Consider the following 22,797-nt stretch of genomic DNA (forward strand, 5'->3'; position numbering starts at 1 on the left):
AGGAAATCTACTCTGGGCAGCTGGAGATCAGGACAGCAATGTCATTAACTTCCTGTCCTTTAAAAAATTTCCTGAACCCTTTAACTACTAGGTATGGTTGGTTTTGGCTTGTAGAAGAGAATATTGCCCAGATAAATCAGATTTCTCTACTCACTTTCCTTCCTCATGTTCTTAGGCACTGTTAAAACCCATTTAGTCATTCCAAGCTACATTCTGAAAACGCCAAGGCCACATTGTAAACCCCTTACTCGTATTTGTAGGCAGTTACTCACACCAGTTAGACCCATTTAAGCCAATGGGATTGCATGTTTGAGTAACTGCTCACTAATGTGAGTAAGGGGTTAACAATCTGGTCCCAAGTAAAGATTTTAGTGAGGCACCTTTCACTGAGGTTAAAGGAAGTGACCTGGCTAATGCCCCATGCACTGTATAACCCTTACAACTCACTGTGTTTTGAGTAGAATACAATATAAAAGAAAGACAGGGAAGTTTTGTGTCATTGTTGGTTTTCCTGGCGCCCTGGAGTGACTGTTTGCACTGTAAATTCCCACCGTGGTACCAGCAGATAATGGGAAGGTCTGTATGAACAGAGAGCATTTCAACAGCCTGCAGAGACAGGCAGAGTACCACTATAATAGGCTTGATAAACATCCTAGCTTCATTGATTATGCTTACTGTACTGTACATCTATCAGCTGTCATCATTTACTGACACTGAAATCATTGTCTGATTATCAAACTAATGAACAAACAACTCTGGTTATCAAACTACATAAATATCCCACAGAGTCATTTGAGAGTAAAGGCCTCAATACAGTCGTTAGCTATTGTCCCTTGAGTCTCAGCGTCGCATAACATCATGGTCCTGCTGGATTCCCTTTACTTTTGGACTCCACTTCGGTCACTTTGGATTCCACCTTCTTTGGTTGCATCCTTTCCTCTCTAATGACCCATGTACCACTGCCCATGCTTTGTCAGTGTCAGGGTGGACTACTCTAACACAGAAACTACAGCATGGAGCAGTCTGCCTACTAAGCCAGCCAGATCAACAAGCACTCATCGCACTAAGGCTTCATGCTCTGTACCAGTTGTCTATGTGGACCAAGCTCTAAATAAAGAGCCTAGTTTTCATCCACTCTACAAATGTCTAAATGGGATGTAGCCTGGCCTTCTCAGTGAAAGCTTCCTCTATGATTCAACTGTGTTCAGCGGAGATGCTGCCACTGACTGAGCCCAGGGTAATGCCTGCAGAGGTTTGCAGTAGCATACTTGCAGCAGAGGGCCAACTTGCTTCCACCAGAGCTCAGGCTCAGCCTGTATCGTTCCACTTTCAGAACACATTGAAAGGTTCAGACATTCAGGAAGGTGTTCTCCTAAGAGACCGACAGATAGGACCTGACTCTCCTTGCAATCTGACCCTTCAAAATGTCTTGGGAAGAGGAAGGTAAGAGAGAGAGAGAGAGAGTCTTCCATAAAGAGCTGTAATATTTATGCCCAGGTACTGAGGTGGGGGGGCATCTTTTAGAAACATGGAGCTCAAAAGCTTGTCTCATTCACTCACAGAAGTTGGCCCAATACAAGTGATAACCTCACCCAGCTTTTCTCTGTGATAACAAAACTTATTATAAAGTATGGCATTTTTTATTAACAGATATTACTGTGGATGGTGACTCTCGCCCCATTAAATGTTAGTGTAGGATGTGATACATAGAATGCATATTTTAAGTGTTGGGACATGTGAAAAGATGCCTCCTGTTTGGTCAAGGAAAGAGAACAGTCAGGTAAAAAGTGTGGTTAGCAACCTGATCAGGTAAACAGTTTGGTCAGCAGTCCAATCAGATAAACAACTGAGTTAGCAAAACAGGATAAGTGTTTATACAATCTATAACAACGAAGTGTTTAAGGCAAGCACCTGAATGTGAGTGTGAGCTTGCATTTAACCCTGTACTATGCCCTGTTTCGGTGGACTGATCACTCACTGATGCAGCAAATAAACAACATACTTCTTCATCTCAAGGGTCTATCTGCAAACCCGTGCATTCTGAGTAGCAGGGAAAAGAACTGGTCAACAATTAGCAAAACTCATGAGATAAAATAGCTCATTCACTGAACACTGCATATGAAGTGGCACTAGAAGTGATGAAGAAAAGATTGTTTCAAATGTGACACAAACTATCTGCCTCTTCATCTACAAGTTGTTCTTGTTTTCAGGCTCCCTGCATTGTTGTACTTAGGTCTCTCCACTCATAGTTCCCAGAGGTAGATGCTAGAAAGATCATCGGACAGACAAGAGGATATAAAGCCTTTCATATGGGAGGCTTATGTCAATAATGACCCAGAGTTGTCATCAGATGGATATCAGCTATTCTAAAGTGAACAGGCTGTCGCAGTCCAGTAAGTGGGCAAATGTCCATATCATAAAAACCCACCATCCAACAAGTGCCAACCTCAGAGGCACAAAGGACAGAATGGATAGAGGCTAATTATCTACTTGCTCCCAAGATGAAGCACCAAAAGGGATATGCTCCTTAGAAAAGTAGGCCCCAAGCCACAGGGTAGTGAACAGCTATGCAGTGTAGTAAACTAAATGAAGACTTGAGAAACTGGAGACGAAGAGAATAAAAGAATATCTAGGAATTGTTTCCTCTTCTACATTAAAGATATCTAGAATAGCATGTGTCAGCAAGCATATACACATGCACCTACTGGCCTTTAAGAGATAAGGAGCAATTAAAACAAAGCAGCTTCTGGGTGGAGGGGCACTGTTTTAGTGAAACTCCCCACCCCACATCTCCACTCTGCTTGGTCGTCTCTAAATCCAACAAGATGTCTAGAATTCTCCTGGGAAAGGGCCACAGAAAGGAAGACAGCGCCCCTGCTTCCCTTGTATCACACACTTCTGTGACGCAGCCAACTTTTCCCACCCATTTAGAATTAGGTCTCGGAATTGCAAGACTGCTGGTGAACAACTCAGTAACCTGTGCCTCACAGGCTATCTGCTCTCTGCCTTTCAGTATGACCCCCATTGGATCTCACTACAAAGCAGCATTAGGCCATGTCAATTCTTGGATGGGAGACTGCCAAAGAACACCTAGTTACTGTCAGAAGATTGGAAGTCTGCGGGTGATTCCGTGCAACAGTTTTTCTTCTATCCCAAAGAGTCCTAGAAATGGGTGGGTATGGCACTGCTGGAGATGCTGTCTTGCAATATGAGCTGTAAAACTAAGATCCTATTATTTGTGATTACTAAAATTCTGATGTCACTTTCACAAGAGTGGGAGCATTTATATGAACTGTATCTGGCCATAGTGGTAATTTTATTCTATTGACATAAATCCTCACCTCCACTGCAACTGAACATGGAATTCTTTTCCATCTTCTGGCCTGACCTCTATACTATTGCTGTAAAATTGTTCATTGCCTATCACATGCCACTCAGTGGTTGCTTTTCAATGGTAGGGGAAGGAGCCTCATGTTACAGTCTCTCAAGCACTTCAGGACATGCTGGGAGCAAAGAGCCAGTGCAAGCATTAGCTGAAAGCAGAAAATGAAGGAGAGATTAACTGTGAGTAGCATTTCAAACTATCTGGCTCTTCATCTACAAGTAGCTCGTTTTCACACTCTGCCTTGTTGAACTTGGTTCTCTCCACTCAGAGCCACCAGAGACAGACGCCATCTTCTTGAGTGTTAAATCTTCCTTTATTGTGAAACTTTCTCTTCGCAAAAGGCTGGGATCAGTGCTAACTTTTTAATAAAAGAAGATGTCATCTCACTTTTCAGAATGCACCAGTGGTTTCCATCTGGTTTATATCTCTCAGCTACCGAGGTTCTTCCTCTGCCTACTCTTGGACCAGAGTCCTGGCATTTTCTGTGGACTCCCTTCACAGCTGTTTGATTAGGAAGAGGGCCTCCGACTGCAGAAACAGTGTCCATTTAGAGCGAGTATTTTAACAGGATCTACTGGATTAAAGTCTTTCTATAGTTTTAGTTAATCATTCAGGGGCAGATAGTTCTGCATGTCAGGGCAAAAGAGCACAAGAGGCTTAAAGTGCCTTCTTTCCCCTCTCCCCCTCTTGCACAAAACCACTGGCTCCTGTGAGCGGGAGAAGCAGAATCTGCATTGCTGCTACATCCCTCCCCTACACACATTCACCTGCACATCCACCAATGTGTTATACGCCATCATGTACCAGCAATGCCCCTCTGCTATGTGCATCTGCCAAACTGGACAGACTCTACGTAAAAGGATAAATGGACACAAGTCAGATATTAGGAATGGCAAAAAAAAAAAAACCTGTAGAAGAACACTTCAACCTTTAAGGTAGCCATCCTACAGCAAAAAAACTTCAGGACCAGACTTCAAAGAGAAACTGCTGAGCTTCAGTTCATTTGCAAATTTGACACCATCAGCTCAGGATTAAACAAAGACTGTGAATGGCTAGCCAACTACAAAAGCAGTTCCTTTTCCCTTGGTGTTCACACCTCAACTGCTAGAAGAGGGCCTCATCCTCCTTGATTGAACTAACCTCGTTATCTCCAGACTGATTCTGGCCTGCATATTTATATCTGCCTCTGGAAATTTCCACTACGTGCGTCTGACGAAGTGGATATTCATCCACAAAAGCTCATGCTCCAATACATCTGTTAGTCTATAAAGTGCCACAGGACTCCGTTGCTTTTTACAGATGGGAAGGGAGTGGGCAGGCCCCCAACTTCACCCCTTTCCCCTGTTGCTACCACCATCACTATACCTGGCAGCAGCCTGCTGCTGTTTACTCACTCCCACAGAATTAGAACGACTCCCACCTCACAACTTGATCCAGGGGAAGTGCAGCAAAGCACCTGAGTCTGTAGCCCACAATCTGAAGCATGTTAGTGTGAGCAGCAAGAGATTCAGCCCAAGGAGGATGAGGATAGAGAAAACAGCTCTAAAATGAGTGCTGAAGCTGTGGCTGAGCATTCTTAGCTCCAAACCAACTTGCTGACATATTTTGCTAAATAGGGAGGGACCTAAACACATGTACATGTGGTTGCCTGCATGAATCAGGTCTTTGAGGAACATTGACATTACAAACCATGACAAATGAATGTCTTAAAGATGTGTTCCAATTGTCATTTGTATCCTGCTACCCCATAATACATATCATGTATAATACAGTGAGTTACATATAAACATACTTCTAGAAGACCTTCCTATATCATCATGCTCTGTCACAACTTTACATACTCTGAATGGTTCCTTTAACTTGACAAACTATTCCAACCTAAAAATGGGAAGAGGATAAAATCTAATATCAACACTTAATTTTATAACCATTCTGTATGTTCTAATCCATACCTAATGGACGGTTACTCCTTTCCCCTTTTATAACTGGAGTTCTTGCAGGGTCCCTACAACCAGCTGGAGGAAAAAAGCCTGAGTGGCTTTTCCAGTTGTCTGTGTAGCTTAGTAGTGTTCAGCAATCATGCGCTTGGATCTCTTTTCTTGTGTATGAACTCTGATATAGCTCAGCTGCAGGAACTGGTTAACTTGGTAGAGATCAGGCTCCCGACCCCCACTGGTTTCTTCTTCAGTCCCTTTGCTTATGGAACAAAATTGAGTTTCTATCTCTTGGCTATGTAGGATCCTGTGTGTGTCTGATTATTTAGTCAAAGGAAAAGCACAGCTTGCAGAAACAACAGCACCTCCCTAAGACAGAAGCCTGACTGGCAGCAAATTCAGCGGAGGACATTTTGAAAATGATATGGCTTTTTTTTTTTTTCTTTTGACTTGGTGTTTTAAGGGCCTGATCCAAAAGCCACTGAATTCAATAGGAGTCTTTCCATTGACTTCAATGGGTTTTGGATCAGATCATAAGGGAGTTAAACTTTATACCCCTCCTAATGGAAATACAGTCTAGATGGAGCTACTATAAAATGGGTGTTATGTATTTGTTGCAGAGCAAAACTGAATATAGATTATGCATTTGGCCTTGAACACGTAGGGTGGGATTTTCTTTCATTAAGTGTTCAGGTTTGGCCTAACTCTGGTTCCCTTAAAGTCAACAGAAGTTTTATAATTGACTTTAAGGCCAATACTGAGCACTTTTATAAATCTCACCCTTGAACTTTGATTGAAGTCGTTGACACCTCAGGAGCATGCACTGCTGTATATGTACTTATTGGTAAAGGAAGTAAATCCCACCTACGTGCAGGTAAAATGTGTGACTCTGAAGCAAGTAATGCAAAGTGAAAGAATTATGTACACAGAAGTACATGAAGTCATCCTAGAGGTGGTACAGTTATGTCTGGGTGCTACAGCAATAAAAGACATTTGTATTCCCCTTATTTCTCTGCATAATTCAGATGACAGCCCCATTTCATTTCTTCATTCAGTTTGGAGGCCAGATGGCATTAGAATCATTTACTTCACCTTGTTGTGCTTAATTACTACAATCAACACACTATTTTCCAAATTAATCATAACAAAGTAATTTCATTAGTAACACAGCAGGCTGTTGAATTATTAGCTTCATAACAGTTTGCAAACAATTAAACTTTATTTGAACCTTTAAAATTTGCAGAGTGGAACATTATTGTAAGATCTAATGGCAATATAGTATAAATTCAGTACAGAGCAAACAATCAAATAAAAATGCTTTATAAAATATGACTTACAAGCACCTTTGGAAAAAATTTGCTGTCTTACTGTTCACAGAAAGGCAAATAAAATCCAAGTAAACAACAAAAACAAAGCAATTAAGCATATTTTCTAACACTATATTTTGTATAAGTTCTATTAATGGGAACTTTCCCATCCAAAAAAGGTTATGGTATTTGCAAAGATTTAAAGTAAACATTTTTTTTTTTCTGTTTTACATTGTTGGTTTACTCCAAGAAATTTCAGGTCAGGGTTTTGGGTCAGAGTTATGGGTCTCTGTTTCAAAATATCCTAGTTTTGGAATATTTATGTAGTTTGTTTGCTAATCTTTCACATTGTACTAAGTGAGAAAAAACAAAAGATCTAGGAACTACGAACAAAAGATGCTTTATTTCTATTTGTGCCACCAGCATCAGGAAAAGCAGCTCAAAGAGCTTTTTATTCATCAGTTGGCTAAGGACTCCCTCTCCTGGATTAACAGGAAAAGAGAAAGGAGCCCTCCAAATGTTTTCAGTTGCAAATGATGTGCCTGTGCATAAGACACACATTGGCGGGGGGGAAGGGTTTCCAATCAGTTCAACATGCTACGAAAATCTGCTGCCATCTACTGTCAAACCATTGCAAAATCTTCTCTTTTTATAGTACTATACCAAAATATAACAGTGATGCCCACTAGCGCTGCTGTAGTTCAGGGTTTGTCAGCACAAGACCACTCATTTCAAGGGGTTTCACTCAGCTGTAAAAATCTGCTGTGGTTTCATCTTGGCATATAAAGTATCTTTAAAAAAAATCAAATTTAGTATAACTCAGATGATTTTCCTTTTGTTAATTCAATTTTACAGGTGACTAGTGTGTATATTGTGTATTTGACAAAAAAGAGAGTTGTTACAAAAAGAAATGCAGTTGTGGTGAATTTCTTTATTGTGTAATAGGAAGCCTTTTCAGCGTGTCAATTTATTGTGCCGTCATGTTAATGAGAAAAAGTTCTTGCGATATTGACAGTTCACATTCTAAATACAATCCAGAAGTATACTTGAGAAAATAAAGATCTAAATTTACAATCTATAGTTTTCATGCTTCATAGATTACCTGGTTTGGATGACCGTTTCTCAAAAATATATGTTTATAAAATAAACCATAAAACCTCGCCCGATTTTACTCCTACTGGTAGTCTTACGTAACAAAGGGTAAAATAAAGTAATGTTAGTGGTCAAAGCACACACAGACAAAAATATCTTTTAACTCATTCTGTTTTCAGGGTTAGCCTGAAGCATAAACAGCACAAACAGCTTACGGAGGACCTGCATAGCCTCAGCAACTGGCAAACTGACGTGACCTGCCTTTTTGGCAGCTTGAGGCCTCACAAATCACAATGCTATCCCTGGTTGTTTCCAGCAGTGCTGGAGATTCTAGATAGTTGGCGATCTTACATACTAGAATACACAGCACTTAAGTAGAATAACGGGATTTTATGTATTGATTCTGAATTGTCGTGCTTTTGTGTGTGTAAATGAAATGTTTGCTCAGGGTGTGTGTGTGTTTTAACTGAGTAATTTCAGATTCTGGATTTGATACTGGCAAGACTGCAAATAACCTGCATTCACATAAGCTGTTTTATAAACTTCTGTGGCACTACTTATGCAAGCAAGGATCATTTACATAAGGAAGGTTGCAGAATTGACCTAATGGCAGCATCCATACTTTAACAATATCACAACAGGTATATAAACTTTTTCACTGACAAAGAATCATCCACAAATGTTTTTTTTTAAATACAACGTGTATTGTCAATCCAGAATATAATCATTTTCAATACGTTTTATTCTCATGACCACGTTTCTCATGACGCAAGTCTGCCAATAAAGATAACATGGTGTAAATCAATGTAGTTCTACTGACTTTAATGGAGTGGAGTTACATGAATTGAGAATCTGGTTTTATATATTATTTTGTGACTATAAAATCTTATTCTACATAAAAAATACTAAAATTACATGAAGAAATAAATCATGCAGAAATGTAAAACGTTTCTTTAGATGCATGTTAGTTTTAAAACTTGCATTATTGCACAGGAATTTACCTAATTTTTCCATGGAATTATACATTGCCGTCCCAGTGAAGTGAATTTATCAAAAGGCTAATGCTATTAAAATCCATATGAGGAGAACGATGATTTTCAACTGTCAAGGTGTTGCTAAATTTTTTAAATTTACATAGAAAAAAATTCTGATTCCATTTAAACAGAACATATCTATAACTACAAAGTGCACTTAATGTTTCAGTAAAACAGCAACAGGTACAGCTTTGCTGCTTGTGCATCACATGTTAACGAACGTCTTCTATTGAGTGTCACAGTACTTTAGTTATATAACAAAGGATTGGACAGAGCACTTTTCCCAAAAAGATTAAAGATAAAGTAGTTCAGAAATGGAGAAAAATTAAAGATTGTTTTATGTTTAATATATTTGGTGCGGTGGTCTGACTACACCCATCAAACAAGTTCACACAGTAGAATCCTTGCATTTTGGAAACCAGATCTGGAAGGTGCAGTTGTACATCACTCTTGCTTGTAATTGCAGAATTCTCCTGATTAGGAAGAATGACATTTATAGCACACTGTTAGCCAAAAAGCCAAAAAACCCCAAATAGCTATCATTTCCATATATTTCTAACTGCACACACGTGCGCACACGCACACACGCTATTAAGCACCTAACCTAACTAAAAAGCTTGCAAACTTGATTCTATGAAAGGACAAAGAAAAGGAAGCTAGTTATGGAATACATCTTATTCTGAACACAATAGTTATTTTTTATTTCATATACAAACCCAGCAGAATTTCTTTAATTGAACTGTAATATAAAGATTGTGGCAAAATATATTTGTCAACAGAACTCCTGCAAAGGTTCCAGGAAAGAAATACTTATGAAACAGAGAACAAGGGAACATATAAACCATTACATAAGATTGGATTAAAATGTACTTACCCAGGCCTCTCAAATATCATACATCTCCATTATGTAGGCTCTAGGCACCAAGCCAATGGTTCCCTTCATTTCTCCTACCCACCAGCCAAATCTATCGTAGTCCTAATTGAAAACAATACGCAATATTAACCTTTAGTCTGATATAAATGCAATAGAGTTTGTATGAAACTCCTTATGGATGTTTCCTCTTATATACAGTTATAAGAGCTTGAAATTAAAATTAAAAACATTAGATCCTTTTGTTTGAGGCGTTCAAAATGCATGGTTAGGCAAAGAAATACATTACATTTTAAAAGGACCAGCATATTTATTAGTGTTTTGAAAAAGTTACCAAATGTTTCTCTACAACAGATAAAAACCACACTTGATCTCCCCTTTCTCCAATACTCTTCACCCCAAAACCTATATAAAATCCTATTGTTTGTCACTAATATCCAACAGTGGAATATTGAAGTATGAAAATCGACTGGAATTCTTTCAGTACCACAAGACTAAATTTAAAGGGAAGTGCAATCAAATTATTTAAAATAATGTTTTGCTCAAATATGAAATGAAGGCAATCATATGTCTAATGCATATTCTCTTTTTATGGACAAAGTATACCATTGCTTTAACCTTGCAGAAAATCCTGCCACAGCTCTCATATGTCTGACAGATGACTAATGTATTTTTGTTTGAAATTTGTTTAGGCTTATTGAGATAAATATGAAACAAAATGAATTATAATAGTTTAAAGAGAGAATATTTTCCAAAAAGCAATACCAAGTAAGAGTATTGTGGGATCCAAATTTAATTTTTTTCCTTTGAGGTAAATATTTTAAGATCAATTTTAACAAGAGTTCAATAAATTGTAACTGCTGAAATTGCAGGCACGCGCGTGCGCGCGCACACACACAGAGTTACATATGAGGCATTATTAAAACAGAGACCCTGTTCAAAATGGATTGATTAGTAAGATAATTACTGTGGAACAAACATGGAAAATGTAAAATACACAGATATACATATTAATAAGCAACATTTGCTTCCTGCCATACTGCTCTTTTGAAAAGAGAGGCTGTAGGATTTCTGAATTGATGGTTCTATTAAGATACCATGAGCTACTATTTTGCCTGTAGCTAAAGTTATTTATGACATAGCAGCCAAGTGGAGGCCAGAAGTTTAAGGGTTAACAGATTTTTATTAGAACCTCAATTATATCGACTTGTGGCTAACGTACACGGCCTATTCTGGAGTTCTCTAAAGGTCCTGTAAGGTGCTTGAGGCTCTCAACTCTCATTGTGACTAACAGGACAGGGCCCCAAAAATGACCAATCATCCCTCTCTCCCCACCCCTTAATTATCCCCTTTATTTATGTATTATTATTTTTTGGGGCTGTGTGTGCAGGTAGATCCTATTCCCAGATTAAAGAGATTCCCTTCTCCTCTCCTCCAAGGTAAATAGAATACTGGTCATTTGAAAGTCCTATCCTCTGATACATAGAATATTAAAATGAATACGAGGTTAAAATAATCCAGTACCGACAACACATTTGTTTAAGCTGGACCACACATGACTGGGAGAAACTAGGGAAGGAATTCCATCTCCTTTTCCACTCTGCAGTAGGGGATTGTGGGGAGCTACCTGGTCTATAAAATCCTAGGGCAATTTGAATGAGGCGGCCAGTCAGAGAATAATCCCTGGCTGCATATTAGGAAGAATTGGAGGAATTGTTATGAAGCACACATTACAGTCAAAACTCTTAAAGGTTAAGCAAGTGTTCTCACCCCAAGGCTACAAATGTTCCAGCTCAGCTTGTTTGTTTAATACATTTTATAATTTTCAGTATATATATCACACTATGCTGCTTAAGTATACAAACTATCTCTAGACTGAAAACTGGCAATTGCTCAAGATGCCAGCACTCACCTATGCTAAAGGAATTTCACCCATAAATCTTTCTAATGAAAAAGCAACAACATACTTTAAGCTCTTACGTGAACTCATGAAGTGAGCCCAAGAAAGATTGATTAAGCAAGTTTTACTAGACATCACCAAAAACAAACAATACATGAGATCAGGGAAGAGGCTTAGTTAAGTGGTCATTAAACCACTTATAACAAATGGCACAGAAAAAGGTTGTGGACTAAATTATTGCTTGAAAATGTTTCACTTAAAGACATTGTGTGAACTTTGATACCACATGAACTTTTAAAAAGCTATTCAGATGGCTCAATTTAAAATTACAAACATGTTGCTTTTTGAAAATTTTCCATTTCTTGCTATTTAGTAATATGCCATTTAATGCTCTTGTGTGAAGCTAAGTGATAAGATGAAATGGATGGTGATGTAACAGTCTAGTAAGCTAATTTATGGATTCATTGCAGCCATTAGACCATATAGACAAGACTGCAACACAGAAGCCTTTACTTTATCATTACTATTCTTTGCATGAGCCTCTACTGCAACATGAATGCCAGTTAAACCATCTGCAGTCCACAGAAGTTGGAATAAAAATATAATAAAGGTTCCTGGTTACCAAGAATATAATATTTTAACCTCAGGTTTCAGATCATCACTACATAGAAGTCTCCTTTTTAAACTGGTTAATGTGTGTATGTCTCCCTCTAAATACTGCTAAAGCTCACCTTCCTGCACGCCCATATACAAAATCTAATTGATGTATTGTTTCTACTATTGTTATCGATGATAAATTACTTACAGTGACAAAGTAATGCAATTGAATCAGTGTTGTCTTGAGGTTCCGTATGTCTGTTGTTGCTGTATAAGACAGGCGTGAAATAAAATAAAGACTAAAATCCACATTTGTGGGAACTAGAGAATAGTTTAAAAATGCAGTAGAAATGGAATCTGGTTATAATAGATAATATGTACTCTTAAAAGTTAAGAAGCATGGTATCCTGCAAGCAGCAAGTAGGACCTCAGCTTTGAGAAAGCTCACCATCTGGTATCCCTCACTGCATTCAGCTCCTACCATCAACGCTAACAGGGACAAGTGACTATACTTCAGAAGGACTGATAAAATAACGAAGAGTCCTTTAATCTACAGGAAACCATTCTAGTCAATTTATAAGAAATATTGTGTCCCTTTGTAGGACGTGTAATTATTTTCTATTAATCATGTGCTATAAAGCTATATTATGTAGTTATTCTGTTATCACTAGAAAGAGGCCTGCAGTCAGCTCCTGACAATGTTAGGTAATTACTAACACAAAGCTTCTTTCTGCTTACGTAGAAATGCTATCAAGATCCAGAGTTGCTTACTGTATGATGCTTACTGTATGAAAATAACACTCAGAAGAAATTCAATAACTGCAAAATGAATTGCTTCACAAGGCACATAGTATATGGGGAGGAGCGGGGAGGGGAGGGGGAGAGAAGGGGAAAAATCCTTTCCAAATAAAACAAGAAGGTAACCCTAAGGAACAGCTAACTGTTTTCTAAACTGCTGATATATTTTCATTGTTCATTCTGATACACAGTGGGTGATGGTTTTTGTTTTTTACAGATGTTGATTAAGCAACAAAGTGATTGCATCCGGTTGAAAGAACAAAAGAAAGCTGCTAATTTAAAATTAAAACTATTTTTGCCTACACATTCATTTTCTATGTAGTGTATAAAGGTAACAACAAAACAAAGATCCTGATCCTGCAAATGCCTATCCTCTTAATTTTATATGCTGGGTACAGATGCCCCTGCCTACTGCCCCCTACCCCCAACATCAATGTGTAAAGGTAAGCATCTACTTAATACTTTAAGAGATCCAGGCCTAAAAGGTTATTGCAGTTTGGTAGAGTGCATTCAATGGAAACATGCTAGCCACTTCCATATTTATCTGTATATTTTTGTCCAATTATTTTTAGTGTACAGAATATTCCCATAAAAAGAGAAGTTTGAAATGCAACATTTTGCAAGAAGTTCTCCCTCACTCCGTCTCTAAGAGCCAGATCCTGTGCAGAGCTGAGAGCCTCCTAAGAGATGCTTAGTACTCTCTCAGGGTATGTCTACACTACGGGATTATTCCGATTTTACATAAACCGGTTTTGTAAAACAGATTGTATAAAGTCGAGTGCACGTGGCCACACTAAACATATTAATTCGGTGGTGTGCGTCCATGTACCAAGGCTAGCGTCGATTTCTGGAGCGTTGCACTGTGGGTAGCTATCCCATAGTTCCCGCAGTCTTCCCCGTCCATTGGAATTCTGGGTTGAGATCCCAATGCATGATGGTGCAAAAACAAACAGTGTCGCGGGTGATTCTGGGTAAATGTTGTCACTCATTCCTTCCTCCGTGAAAGCAACGGCAGACAATCATTTCACGCCCTTTTTCCCTGGATTGCCCTGGCAGACGCCATAGCATGGCAACCATGGAGCCCGTTTTGCCTTTTGTCACTGTCACCGTATGTGTACTGGATGAGACTGACAGAGGCGGTACTGCAGCACTACACAGCAGCATTCATTTGCCTTTGCAAGATAGCAAAGACGGTTATCAGTTGTTCTGTACCATCTGCCATGCCATTGTAAATTGGCGATGAGATGACGGTTATCAGTCATTCTGTACCGTCTGCTGCTGTCATGGGTGCTTCTGGCTGACCTTCGCTGAGGTCTGCCAGGGACGCAAAGACAAAAATGGGAATGACTCCCCGGGTCATTCCCTCCTTTAGGTTGCATCTCAAAATAGAGTCAGTCCTGCCTAGAATATGGGGCAAGTGTACTAGAGAACCAGTGTACCAGAGAGCACAGCCGCTCCGTGTCAGATCCCGCAGAAATGATGAACTGCATGCCATTCTAGGGGGTGCCCCTGCAACAACCCCACCCTTGCTTCCCTCCTCACCCAACCCTCCTGGGCTACTGTTGCAGTGTCCCCCCATTTGTGTGATGAAGTAATAAAGAATGCAGGAATAAGAAACACTGACTTTTTAGTGAGATAAAATGAGGGAGAGGCAGCCTCCAGCTGCTATGATAGTCCAGGCAGGACATTAAACAGTGGGGCGGGGGAGCCCAGCATCCTGCTGCTATGATAGTCCAGGCAGAACAGAATCTTTTCTTTAGACATGAAAGGGGGGAGGGGCTGATGGAGCTCAGGCCCCAGTTGCTATGATGAAGATGGTTACCAGCCGTTCTGTACCATCTGCCGGGAATGACTGGGAGTCATTCCTATTTTTACCCAGGCTCCTCCGGCCGACCTCACCGAGGCCAGCCAGGAGCACTCACGGGATGATGACGAGGACGGCTACCAGTCCTTCTGCACTGTACCATCTGCCACTGGGAAAGGGAGGGGAGATGATGCTGCTGTTCAGTGCCACAGCACCGCGTCTACCAGTAGCATGCAGTAGACATATGGTGACATTAAAAAAAAGTCAAGAAACGATTTTTCCCCTTTTCTTTCATCAGAGGAGAGGGGGGGTAAATTGAGGAGATATACTCTGAATCACCCCGGACAATGTGTTTGACCCTACAGGCACTGGGAGCTCAGCCACGAATGCAAATACTTTTCGGAGACTGTGGGATAGCTGGAGTCCTCAGCACCCCCTCCCTCCCTCCTTGAGCATCCATTTGATTCTTTGGCTTTTCGTTACACTTGTCACACAACACTGTGCTGTGGACTCTGTATCATAGCCTGGAGATTTTTTTTAAATGCTTTGTCATTTCGTCTTCTGTAACAGAGCTCTGATAGAACAGATTTGTCTCCCCATACAGCGATCAGGTCCAAGATCTCCCGTACGGTCCATGCTGGGGCTCTTTTTGGATTTGGGACTGCATTGCCATCCTTGCTCATCACAGCTCCACGCTGGCCAAACAGGAAATGAAATTTAAAAGTTTGCGGGGCTTTTCCTGTCTACCTGGCCAGTGCATCCGAGTTCAGATTGCTTTCCAGAGCGGTCACAGTGGTGCATTGTGGGATACCGCCCGGAGGCTAATACCGTCGATTTGCGGCCACACTAACCCTAATCCGACATGGCAATACCGATTTCAGCACTACTCCTCTCATCGGGAAGGAGGACAGAAACCGGTTTAAAGAGCCCTTTATATCGATATAAAGGGCCTCATTGTGTGGACAGGTGCAGGGTTAAATTGGTTTAACACTGCTAAATTCGGTTTAAATGCGTAGTGTAGACCAGGCCTCAATTCCTAAAGACATCAACAAGAGATGAGGGCATTTGGCATCTCATGCGACTGGACCTGTATTGTTTAATACTGAAATAAAGTGTCAATTTTTAACAATCAGGTTAATTAACAATTGGAACAATTTACCAAGCATCATGGTGGATTCTCCATTACTAGCAATTTTTAAATCAAGATTGGATGTTTTTCTAAAAGAGATGCTCTAGGATTTATTTTGAGGAAGTTCTCTGCCTGTGTTACAAAGGATGTCACACAGTGGTTCCTCCTGGCCCTAGAATTGATGAATACATGTAGTGTGTCTTCTCTTTTGAAGTGAAGATTTCTGAAAATCATCCTTTTATTTCAATATATGGAAAACAACAATGAACATGTGGATGACAAATGATTCTTTTTCCCATACTACTAATAAAACTAACTTCTCAACAATTACAGATTTTAAACTTTAAATTGAGATAAATTCTTCATCTTTAACCAGGCTAGCCCCCCACTAACAGACTGTAGAGGAGTTAGAATCATAGAAGATTAGGGTTGGAAGGGACCTCAGAATGTCATCTAGTCCAACCCCCTGCTCAAAGCAGGACCAATCCCCAGACAGATTTTTACCCCAGTTCCCTAAATGGCCCCCTCAAGGATTGAACTCACAGCCCTGGGTTGGAGACAGGGAGAACATTTTTTAAGAACATCCTAGCAGCCAGTTTTGGCAAGATAATATTTAAAACCACCTCTAATTTGCTCAGGAGATTCAGACTATCTGGAAAATTTTAAAACTTTCTTTGGTGTAATTGCTGAACAATACGTGATTGACTACAGAGCATTTTTGGCAAAGAATGACATTTTCTCTAAAAAGCAGAAAGTGACAAATGCTTTAGATAACTCAATGAGACTTCTTCACAGGTAGCAGAGTTGTTTTAAGATAGAAAAAATGGGGTTTTTTTAGGAAAATAAATCTCAGATTTATTACATGGAAGCATTATTAGGTCATGACATGACATGAAATATAAATCAATTTAAAAGTTACAGTACAAATAAAAGTGAACAGAATTGAGTTTAAAATTCAAAATTGGTATCTGAAAACATCTTAGGAGAACTGAAAATCTGTTTTATATGCATCACAAATCATAACGTCAAAAATATTTCCTAGTGAGATAGACAATGTTAAGTGCTTATTTATAAAAGTAAGTGTACAGAGCTAAAATCACTTTTAACCTGGTCAGGATTAGATAACCCCACACTTCCAGGTCCTTACCCTTATCTTATTTTTTACCCATTATACAGCCGGTTTCCTTTTTTTGTACAAGACATACACCTAAACAAATGGAAAAGGGATCATTTACATTCTAGTACGATCGAACTAACTTTTCAACAAATACAGCTTTCATTATGATCAGGTAATGGTCTAACAAACTACGCCATATTTTACCACCATATACATAGTGTTTTCTGTGTAACTATAAAAAGTGAATTCTCCCTATACTTGATGCATAGTACTTGTCATGCAACAGTTCCACTATTATGCTGTATTTATATTTTTCATAGATAGTGATCTGAGCTTAGAAGACTAATATGTTTCTTTGTATTTTGATTAAACAAAAATACAGGTTCAGAGGTGCACCCTGCGGTGGGTTATTTTTGTTCAGTTTTGTTAAAAGATCCACCATTATGCATTTACAGATGTTAAACACAGTGTACACAAATTTGAATACCGAATCCTTGCTCTATACTCAGCAAAAGTTACAGGGTCCTTAAAGCAAAGGGTTAACTAGTGGATGAAATTCCTATGGACAATAAATACTTACATGAGTAGTATCATGTTGCATTGGCATGCACTGAATTAACAACAGGAAATGGGCATAATTTCAGCAATACCGGCTGAGATATGACACTTGTCTTTCTAGTTAAAGTTATTTGTTGCTTTTAAAAATATAAATGTATAAATCTGGTTGGTATGAAAAGAGGTTAAAGATCAGAAAGACTTACATAGTGCATGAATCCAGAATACTGTTATACGGTAATGGACAACTAGAAGGACGCAGGGGTCTGCTAATGCACTGAGCACAGCATCATAATCATTTGCATCTGGCTGATGAAATTATGAAGCTTTCCAGTATGAAATATTCTCGCTAGAAAATCATACAACTGCCACAAATAGGTTAACTGTGTACACATTCTGAATCCAAGGCATACCCAACTTACAAAAATATAGCTATTCAATCACCCAGGCTTAGCTTTATATTTTAAACCAATATTTATACACAAAATAAGATTTATGGTAAAGTATTTAAAAGAACTGACCCATCATAGTTTGCTTTCCCATCGATTATAGGAATCTGAAACCAAATAAGAACCCACAACTGAATGGAAGTTGAGGACATTCAGTACCTTGCAGACTTGGGCCATAAAAGTATCGCATTTCTAATGTGATATTTGCTTTTTACATGAGTTAATTTTCATTGAAAAAAATTCCCATGAAGCTCTGACTGTAAATGTATCACTTACTTGTGGGGCGGAAGGGGAAGGAAGTACAAATTTACGAAGGTTGAGTAAAACAGGATAAATATGACAACACACACACAAAATTTTAACATGATACCAGCATGAGTGTGTATCTGGACAGGTTCACTGTAATCAACTAAAGGTAATCTTTTTAACTAACTGACTACCTATCAAAATGAGTTATGAAGCATTTGTTCAAAAATTCTGTTATTTAAAAACCCTCAACATTTGAAATAAATACTTAACAGTAAACGTTTGCAACAAAAAATGACATGTTCTCCTTATATGCCAAGTACAAGTAGATGCATTAATACTTAGGTGCAAAGGTTAAAACTGCAAAAATGACCCAGACTTGGAAGGTAGCTCAGCCAGATTTCAGGGCTCAATGTTAAAAAGATGGAAATCTACTTTTGCTCAGGAACATTACTGCTAACGTGTGTGCTTGCAGGATCAAGGTCGTAGTGGGCACCGTTGATTTCAACAGGACTATTCATGAGTGCATCAAGCAGGATTTGGCCTTCTGTAGTGTTTAGCTACATTAGCAAATAAATTACAAATAATCAATGTTGTGTCACTGAAACCATGATTATTTTCCTTAGGTGCACTTAAACTAGAATCACCTCAGCTGCTATGTATTGTCATCTTATTTTCATTGTCTCTTTAACATGTAAAAATGCTACAGTTTTCCAAGTCAGAACAAAATTGCTTCCATTACATTAATACTGAATTGAGAGAAAAAAAAAGTCTATAAGGCTTTGTACAAAGTATGTGAAAACAACAATTTTTTGGCAGAAGATGCAAGAGTCGTATTGGTGGAAGCTACAAATACATATTTTGTCAAGTTCATGAGATTTAAATTTCTCAATAAAACAAATATACTCTGCTTACACAAATACCCTACATTTTTCTTAATATTGCATTCTTCCCACAATATATAACACTTGCATTTAATTCCTTATCAGCAAAACATGATTGCTTCATGATTAATGTCAAAACCTAGCTGACATATGATAGGAAAGTAATAAGCCATAGCTAGGATCAAGCTGGAGTTGAATTTATGACACCATTTTGGAGCTACACACATTACCTACTGTCAGCAACTGCGTCTCTCATTTTTAACCACTAGATGGTGTAAAAAAATTAAAAAATTGCCCAAGATTCATACCACTGCCACAAAACCCAAGTATTACTCTACTAGATTAAGGAATAATTGTTACAGAAAAGTCTTCACCAATTTTAGGGTGCTCTAGATTACTTTTTACCTTGGTTGATTCTTAAGAAACCCTATGCTTGGTTAGTAATGCTCAGACAGACCTTGAAATTGAACAAAGTGGAAAGCTAGATGGATAATTCCCTGGCACTTCACCTCCAAGGAGCCTAAATTCAGAGCTGATATTAGTGATCAAAACACATTTTCTGAAAAAGCTATAAACAGTCCTTAAGTGAAATGAGACTGCATTCTGCAGACTCCATTTTGGTATTGAAATCACCCCTCACCAGAAAGCTTCCACACATCTGGAGAAATTAGCAGGCCAGTTCAAGGACTGAATATGCATTAATCAAGGCACAACCCGGAGAGGGCTGGTAGGGATTGGATGGATTAAGCTACTGTTTCTCCCCTTCTGTTCTCATTTTTAAAGTGAATTCTTTCAGACTATCTGCAAGAGAGGGGTAAATAATTGTTAATTGTCAGGTGGAGAGGTTAAGATTTAATTAGGCCCTTGTGGCATTAGACAATAGTAAAAGGAGGCTGATGTGTACAATGGAATTGTTTGCTTATTGTTTTCCATGTTTGTTAAGGAGTACTGGTCTTCACTACTGAATGGAAGCCTGCCCCACCAAAAAGCCTTATCCTACCGCTAGTAATGTAATTCAGTTATTAGCTTAAGTGACAATGAAATACCTCAAAAAAAGCACATGGTCACTTCATCATTAGCAATACGTCACCTATATTTTCACATCTGACTATCTTTCCAACAGTAAATCTTAAAGTTATTTAAACAGAAGCCATACATTCATTATCCAAAAACACTGCCGTTAAATGAATCAAGGAAGATTTAAAGCAACAGTGAGGCAACTGAAAGTTTCAAACTAACAGAAAGAATACTGCAGCTTTCATGGGGTTACTTATGATTTCCATGCACAAGTACAGAAAGGGTTTAAATGAGCCCCAAAGCCTTCAGCATTGTACTGAATGACAATCGTGGGTGAAGGAACGTTAACTGAAAAGTGCTGCTAACAAAATAAATGTTCAGCTTATTTACTGTGGAAACTGAGGATTTTTATACAGGAGGAGAAGAAAAAAAATGTTTTACTCTCAGATGCACTCATATGTAAACTTCAATGGGCTTTGTGTAACAGCATACAAGGAAAGGATTTTGTCCCATTATTATTTAGGAAAGGTAGGCAAATTAACCTACCTTACAATAAAACATGTCTGTGAGCTTAATGCAGGACATTATATTGGAACAGAAAATCTGCCTTTACCTCTGTGGGTTTTTTTAAGCAAACAGGAAAAAGCGGTGAATTAAAAATCGCCTGAATCTGTCAGAACAAACACACACAAAGCCTAAATCGTCAGAACAGCTGCAGTGTATACAAAAAGATGAAAGCCTAGTTCTAAAACAAATTGTTTCCGGTAGCAAGATGCCCAGAAAACCAAAATCAGGACACACACGAATATAAAGGAAGAGGAAGTAAAAACCGTAACACACAACATAATATAGTTTACTCTACAAGGTTAACTTTTACCTAGAGTAAGCACATTGTCTTCCATTAAATTAGCTAAGGGATGTCAGCCAAGATTAAACGAACAGATAAACATACTTTTAAGTTGATTCCTGTTACATGGTTATGTTTTAAAAGTGATTATATTTCATTTGACAAAATAATTCATTACTGTGAATGTCTGATTGCTAACAAAGGGTCCAAAGAGAGTGTCATTCCCCGTCCTCCGCCCCCCCGTATTATTGTAGGAATATATGACTCTTTTCTTACACCAATTTACTCTCAGTAGCATACTGTACCTTGCTGAGAATATAGATAACATCGCCACGTTTAAATGACAACTCATCAGAAACATCTCCTGTGCAGTCCCACAAACCTTGGTAGAAATTAGCATAATTGGTATTTTTATCTCCTGGGAAAGAAAAAAAAGCATACATTAAACCTTCCAGCATTTGTGATCTTTTATCATCAAAGGTAGTAATTAAATCTTCACACACAAAACGAAGATGGGCTAGAACACATTTCTCAATTTTCACTGTAGAAATCCCCATCACAGGCCCACAAAAAAAGCAAGTGGAAAACCAGTTTAACCTGTGAACCCTACATTTGGTAACTGTTGTCACCCAAAACATCTAGCTACAGGTTCTGAAAGCATTTGGCAGCCGTGTCTTACAGCACCTAACTCTTCTTTACTAATATATTTCCAGCAAGCCATGTTTGCATCCTAACTTGAAAAGGATACAATGTTAGAGTACAATTAATAAAATCTGTGAGAAAAGGCCAATGGTAAGCATTTTCTGGTGCACATCTTTTTCTTTTCAACAAGATTTTCCTTTTTCTGAGACTCTTTCATATAATCTTTGGCTGTTACTGCTGAAATATTGTAGCAACTTTGAAACTGTTTGCTGAAGCAGCATTTTTAAAATATTTTGTGTCAGCTTCAGCTTAGGACATTAAGCTCTGGCTAAACATGCAACATACACTATAGTCATAAGCTCATCCTTCTAACAGCATAAGCACAATGGATGTGCCGTGTTCAAACTGCCATACAGACCATTAACTGATTGATTATTTAGCACTCTTTGCTCCCTAATACTGCAATAACAGAGTAATAAATGCTTTGTCATACGCTTACCATACAGAGTACATCTATTGGAACATAGAACTTAAACATGGTTATATACACTGGACACTTCTGTTACACTACAAATGATTTCCTGTTTTTAATTAAGCAAAAATGGAGTTGGATGAGTTAACTCACAAAGAATGTAAGCAATGCGAACAAGATGACCAGTTACATTGTGTATACACTAACCAGACAGAAGATGTACTAACAATTTACAACACTGGAAAACTATCTTCTGCTTCTGAAAACATAAATATCATTGAACTGGTTACGTTTATTACAAGAAAAAACATCCCCCTAAAGTATCAGGTAACAAATAGGAGAAATTGCCACACTATTTTCTAAAGTATTTTTCTGTTGATGGTGGTGTTCTCTATTTTGTAAACATTTTGATTTTAGTTCCAGGATTTCCTACAGCAGCAAGAGCTGCTTTCTATTTATTTATCTCAGTCTGTGGGCTAGCACTTTCAGATGTCGTTACTGACATAAGCAGGAATTTGCACAACTCTGACATAAATTAAAACTGCTGTGCATTGCCATTTGTTATTTATCCTTCAGATAAAGCAGTGCTTACTGGTTAACTTCCATCACATAGCACTAGAGGGCACTCAGGCTAGTAGCACACAAATTCTGCTATGATCGCACCAAAATATAGATACAATTTAAAAAAACCTTAGTAATAAAGTGGTTTATTTTTTA

General features: G+C 38.5%; 1 protein-coding gene across 3 annotated transcripts in view; it reads right to left on the minus strand.

Moving 5' to 3' along the window:
* Positions 1–6,513: 6,513 nt before the first annotated feature.
* SKAP2 (src kinase associated phosphoprotein 2) overlaps positions 6,514–22,797 on the minus strand; it is a 159,915-nt gene continuing 143,631 nt past the window's right edge. For 2 of the 3 annotated variants that reach the window (XM_030550839.1, XM_030550841.1), the window contains 3 exons: positions 21,272–21,384; positions 9,627–9,728; positions 6,514–9,225 (listed from right to left, as the gene is read on the minus strand). In XM_030550839.1, coding sequence (XP_030406699.1) covers positions 9,636–9,728; positions 21,272–21,384 — 206 coding nt within the window. In that variant the 3' untranslated portion in view covers positions 6,514–9,225; positions 9,627–9,635. Of the gene's footprint in view, positions 9,226–9,626; positions 9,729–12,328; positions 12,388–21,271; positions 21,385–22,797 lie in introns of those variants that run through there. The other variant, XM_030550840.1, reaches the window with a different exon arrangement.

This window comes from Gopherus evgoodei, chromosome 2 (assembly GCF_007399415.2).
Source record: "Gopherus evgoodei ecotype Sinaloan lineage chromosome 2, rGopEvg1_v1.p, whole genome shotgun sequence".
Taxonomy (NCBI): Eukaryota; Metazoa; Chordata; order Testudines; family Testudinidae; genus Gopherus; species Gopherus evgoodei.